The following is a 5,748-nucleotide window of genomic DNA, read 5'->3' as shown; positions in this document are numbered from 1 at the left end:
GAAGCGGATATCGTCCTCTTTTGGAAGACCAAACAAAGTAGTTTCGCTTTCACAACGAAGCACACAGCGTATTCACGACATGGCTGCAGCGTCAACAAAACTACAGTGAGACTAAAAGTTACGCCTTTTCTTTGCGTGAAAATCTGGGCGGTGTTATGCAAATCTTCCCACATAGTGAGGTAGATATGTGGGGGCGTGTTAGAACGAGCCGTTTTAGGTAGGTGTGGCTGACTCTGAACTTTTATAAAGAATATCTCTTTGGATTTGAGACTTTAGTCTTTGCAACTTTACAGATCTTCTTTATGCACCAAGAGCTTGTAACACTCCAAAGTGAAAGGAAAAATTGAAATCGCATCATATGACCCCTTTAATATTTTGTTGGATTTTTTCTTTTTAGTTTTGAAGGAGTTCATACAATACCTTTCAAACGTTTGGGGGTAAGTATGTTTTGAGGAATTAAAATTTGTATTTAGCAAGGGCACATCAAATTGATAAAACATTAAAATAAAGACATTTATAATATTACAAAAGATTTCTATTTAAAAAAAAATATGTTCTTTTCAAACTTTTGACCTTTTCAATGAGTCCTGAAAAAAAAAAAGTACGAGTAATGGCTGCTGAAAATTCAGCTTTGCCACAGGAATAAATTATATTTTAAAATACATCAAAATAGAAAACATGCATATTAAATTGTAATTTCACAATATTACGGTTTTTACTGTACTTTTTGATCAAATAAATGCAGACTTTTTGAGCATAAAAGACTTCCCTCAAAAACATTAAAACATAAATCTTACCAAACCAAACATTTGAACGTGTATTTTGATTTGTGTTGTTGCTGTTGTTTGTCATTTTGGTCATAAACTAACACAAACTGAATGGTAATTATACTGTATAGTTTAATAGTTCTCTATCATTACAAAATATGGAAAACTGAAATGTGTAGAATGAGCAGGTGTGTCCAAGTCTTTGACAAATGCTGACCATGGACCACAAAACCAGTCATAAGGGTCCATTTTTCGGAATTGAGATTTATACATCACATGAAAGCTGAATAAATAAGCTTCCCATTGATGCATGGTTTATTAGGATAGGACAATTTTTGGCCGATATACAACTATTTAATAATCTGGAATATAAAGGGTGCAAAAAAAATCTAAATATTGAGAAAATCACCTTTAAAGTTGTCCAAATTAAGTTCTTAGCAATGCATATTACTAATCAAAAATTACATTGTTATATATATTAACGGTAGAAAATTTACAAAATGTCTTCATGGAACAAGATCTTTACTTAATATCCTAATGATTTTTGCCATAAAATAAAAATTTATAATTTTGACCCATACAATGCATTTTTGGTTTTTGCTATAAATATACCCAAGTGACTTAAGACTTTTGTGGTCCAGGGTCAAAAATATTGTAAATACTGACAACAGTAAGATTTGACTGACACTGTTAATGTGTCAAAACACGGTACATTTTTATATCTGAATTTTGTTTTATGAGTCCACTACTATATAAATGACCTCAAAGGTAACAGACATGGACCACCTAGTCTCAAAACTTTGATTTTATGGGGTTTCTAAATTGAGTTTGAGGGATGAGATTGATGTGATACAGAGCAAGAATGTGTGGATGTGTATACCATTGAATAGACTCCAAGAAGAGCGTCAGCCCGCGAGTAGAACTCCTCCTTCAGGGAGATCACAATGATCTGGCAGCTCTCTCTGGACATCATCCGGAAAAATCCTGTAACCTGCATGGAAACCGATGTCTCTTCATCATGGCAGATAGAGAATATCAGAACAGCACTTTTTTAAATATTGAGGCTCGTCTTACCTTGCCAATATTTGTGTTGTCCAGGGCGGCATCCACCTCATCCAGCACAAAAAACGGGGCAGGACGAAAGCTAAAAATGAAACGAAGATGATCTTCACAGTTTTCTCCAACAGCAAATACATATCTATTTATAGTCAGATATTACTTTACAAGAAATTTGTCAAAGGGTTTAAGTGGTTGTTCACCTGTGAATGGCAAAGACCAAAGCGAGAGCGGCGATGGCCTTCTCTCCTCCTGACAGGTTGTCCATGGCCATGAAACGTTTCCCAGGAGCCACACAGTTATAGTTGATGCCATCCAGGTAGGGCTCATTTGGATTCTCAGCACTTAGAATAGCCTAAAGGACAGGTGCATACAAACAAAGTGTGATACAACAATAAAATGAATGAACAAGCTACTGAATGAATAAGTAAGAGTCAAGTATGAACCTGAGCGCTGGTGTTCCTGCAGAGTTTCTTGTAGATCTGGTCGATGACAACAGACACGTGTTCAAAGCACTGGCTGAAGAGATGGAAGCGTTTGGACTTCACTTGCTCAAACTCCTGACTGCATTTCTTAGTGGTGTGTGTGCTGGTCTCAAATGCTGATTTATAGAGGGTTTATGGTTATTAAGGGGTAAAAGCACACAAACATGATCATGGTTTTATGTCGATGGAAGTTACAACAACAAACTTAAGCTGAAATCATGGTTATTATAGTTAACAATTGTTAACACTGAACCAAAATCTTCCCACTCCCCAAATATATTATTATTATTATAAAACACTTGCTAAATGGGGGTGGAATGCAATTACTATTTATATTTTGAAGTAGTAAACTACTACTTTAGTTTACTACTTCAAAATATAAAAGACAAACTACTTTTTTTTTTTATAATAAGCATAATTTAAAAATTAAACAAGTCTGTTCTACCCTACAAAAGGTCAAATAATTACAACACTGCAACTGAGAAAATGTTTAGTTTTAGGTCAAATTTTAGATTGATTTGTCATTAACTTCTAGGGCTGCAAGATTAATCGAATGCAATAGTCATGCGCATATTGTTAGTAAAGCCGGTTCTGTGGTTAGTAGTAAATCTCCAGCACATGCTTTCAGATGGAGCAGCGTTTACTACACAGAGCTGCAGTTCACTGACAAGCTACACAATATCGCGTTCATTATCGTACGATTACGATTTAATCGCGCAATAATGAAATCAAAGATATCGTTCTGCGATAATGACAGCTGTTTGCGTAGCTTCTCAGTGAACTACGGCTCCATCTGAGAGCACGTGAAAATACCACATTTAGCAACATGTTTTTACTCCAAACTCACTTCATAACGTCAGTCAAGTGTTTGAAATAAATCCTTCTGTGAGATGATGTGGCTTCTTAAACAGAATAAGGCACACAACATATTTCATAGTATTCTAAGCAGTGATAAAGGCTATGTCGATTAGCATTGCATTATTATATACTTTATTATAATGAAAATTATAAGAATAATTATAGTAAGAACTCAAATAAATTATATATTGTTGTAGTCTTGTGCTTATTAGTCATGTTGAATCAAAGAAAGTAGTTTAATCTTCTGTTTATTTAGTTACCACTGTATGGATTTCCTGGATTTGTTCTGCAGACGCGTATTTGGAGTTTCCACGCAAGAGCACCCTCTGACCTTCGGATGGAGATTTACTACTACTCACAGAACCGTGCTTCACTGACAAGATGCTCATGACTATCGCAGCTTTTGCCTTATCGCGATTGCAATTTCATTTCGATTTATCGTGCAGCCCTATTAACTTCCCACTCTGTTTTATCTGAATCTGAGCACAGTTGAGCCAAACTGTATGTCACAGGACATATCACAGTCTAAGAGACCCAACTTCAGCCTTCAATTTTAGTAGTAATCCACACTCTGATATAAAAACGTGTATATATTTGTCCCTTACCATCCATGACTTCCCGAAAGCTGTCCTTCACCTCTCTGATCTTCTCTAGAGCTTTCAGGTTGGGAGCTCTGGACATCATGATCATGGACTCCAAAGAGGAGACGCCCTCTTTGAGCTTCTCCAACTCAGCTTCCACTTCACTCTCTTCAGTGATGGCCTACATACACATAATAAAATCCAAAACAACACTCCCACAAAAGAATGACTGCTGTGAGTGACAGTTTTAGTGTCATGTTTTCACCTTAAGGCCACTGTCCAGTGTTGAATAATCAAACACCATCTGCGCCTCTCGTTCATAAATGTCCAGAGTGCTGACGCTCTGAGACTCCGAGTCCAGCTGCAATAAAGTTTGAGTACACTTAACAGCAGAATAACAAAATAATAATAGGGAATAATCTGTGCTGCCTTGCTTCAAGTAGATTTGACCCTCTGTTTGTACCTGTATATCACTGATGTCATCTAGTGCTCCAGAGATCAGTGTCAACGGGAGGCCGTCTATCTTACAGGCCAGCAGCAGGTTGTGTTTGCTCAGTCTCAGCTGTTCCAGAGCCGCCTCAGAGCAGATTGTTTCCTTCTGAATCTTCACCAGCACCCTTCGGACAAACACAAGCAATAAAAATAGATTGATAAAAGAAATAAAATCAACAATGGTCTAAGCATTGTTTTGGAGATCAACCATTATCATGCCCACTTGGATTTCTCCTGGAGGCCTTTAAGAGTCTTGTCAAGCTCTGTCTTGGCATATTTAACTAAAGTTGTCTTTTCTGACAGCTGGCTGTTCAGCTCGATGAGATTTGATTGCGTCTCCTCCACAGCTATCAAAAGTCTGTCTTCCACCTGGTGGAGATGTGGGAAACAGACAGTAGTACTTCAAATACTAAAAGTACAAAAAAACAACAGCAAAACCCAAACATGTCAGAAACATTTTATATATCCAGTACAACATAACACAATTCCCATAATTTCCTGTTGTTTCTCTGAAAATGAAGTGCAATAAATGAGTTTGCCTCTTTCAAGCTTATAACAACGTTCTCCTCTTTTCCTATGGTCTCTTTTATCTTCTTCATCTGTTTGACAAGTTTCTCCAGCTGAGCCTGTTCGTACTCTATCTGGATACTTAGACGGGTATGCTGGGACTCAAACTGCAGGCTGGACAATCAGGAGATTTAATAAGCTAGAATTAGTTTGCATTATATTTCATGCTATATTGTATAAACGCACACATGGCCACAGCTATAATATGGGCAGGCTCTATTTATGCAGGTCTTACCGCTTCTTCTCGAGCTCCTGCTGCATTCGGAGATAATCCTGCTCATACTCACGGATGTTGGCCACACCAATCTCTGCGCAGAAGTCCGCAAACACAACATCCTCCAACTAAGATGAAAGAAATAAACAGAACCATGTATGAAAGAAAGATAATCACTTAAGATTGACTATAATTTTATAGAGATTGCACTTCCAAATATGAATTTGGAGCCAAGTTTATAATGTTTATAACGTAATGTATTCCTGTGATGGCAAAGCTGAATTTTCAGCAGGCATTACTCCAGTTTTCAGTGTCACATGATCCTTTCAAGTAAATATTGAAATATCAAAAATAAATACTGTAAAATTATCATAATTTCATAGCCATTTGGTGTACATCTGTGCCACCTTGCTGTCATTATTGGCTTGAATCACTGAAAAGCCTATACTGGTCGTTCACTGAAAGATTTTTTCAGTGCTTGAAAACAATTATAAAACTCATTGATATTTCCAGGTTTCCATGACCATAGAACACTGCAAGGATGATGTTACACTCAAATGAAATGACCTGATTAATTTTGTCTCTGACGGCCTTCATCTCATTATCCTGTAGTTCTACACTCTCAGTCTGTATCTCAATCTGGGCCTCGAGGTTGGAGAGCTCACTTCTGAGTTTGGAAATCTCCTGAAGTTCACACACACACACACACACACACACACACACACACA

The 5,748-nt window shown here is 37.1% G+C and overlaps 1 protein-coding gene across 1 annotated transcript in view; it reads right to left on the bottom strand.

The window, feature by feature from the left end:
• smc1b (structural maintenance of chromosomes 1B) overlaps positions 1-5,748 on the bottom strand; it is a 17,373-nt gene that overhangs the window by 636 nt on the left and 10,989 nt on the right. The window contains exons 14-24 of the mRNA XM_016483696.1: positions 5,588-5,704; positions 5,042-5,148; positions 4,779-4,920; positions 4,463-4,608; positions 4,211-4,364; positions 4,013-4,108; positions 3,772-3,928; positions 2,270-2,424; positions 2,027-2,178; positions 1,842-1,911; positions 1,648-1,758 (exon numbers count right to left, since the gene is read on the bottom strand). Of these exons, the coding sequence (XP_016339182.1) occupies positions 1,648-1,758; positions 1,842-1,911; positions 2,027-2,178; positions 2,270-2,424; positions 3,772-3,928; positions 4,013-4,108; positions 4,211-4,364; positions 4,463-4,608; positions 4,779-4,920; positions 5,042-5,148; positions 5,588-5,704 (1,407 nt within the window). The remainder of the gene's footprint in view (positions 1-1,647; positions 1,759-1,841; positions 1,912-2,026; positions 2,179-2,269; positions 2,425-3,771; positions 3,929-4,012; positions 4,109-4,210; positions 4,365-4,462; positions 4,609-4,778; positions 4,921-5,041; positions 5,149-5,587; positions 5,705-5,748) is intronic.

This window comes from Sinocyclocheilus anshuiensis, unplaced genomic scaffold (assembly GCF_001515605.1).
Source record: "Sinocyclocheilus anshuiensis isolate Anshui unplaced genomic scaffold, SAMN03320099.WGS_v1.1 scaffold1102, whole genome shotgun sequence".
NCBI classification, from domain to species: Eukaryota; Metazoa; Chordata; class Actinopteri; order Cypriniformes; family Cyprinidae; genus Sinocyclocheilus; species Sinocyclocheilus anshuiensis.
This window is presented reverse-complemented; position numbering and strand designations above follow the sequence as displayed.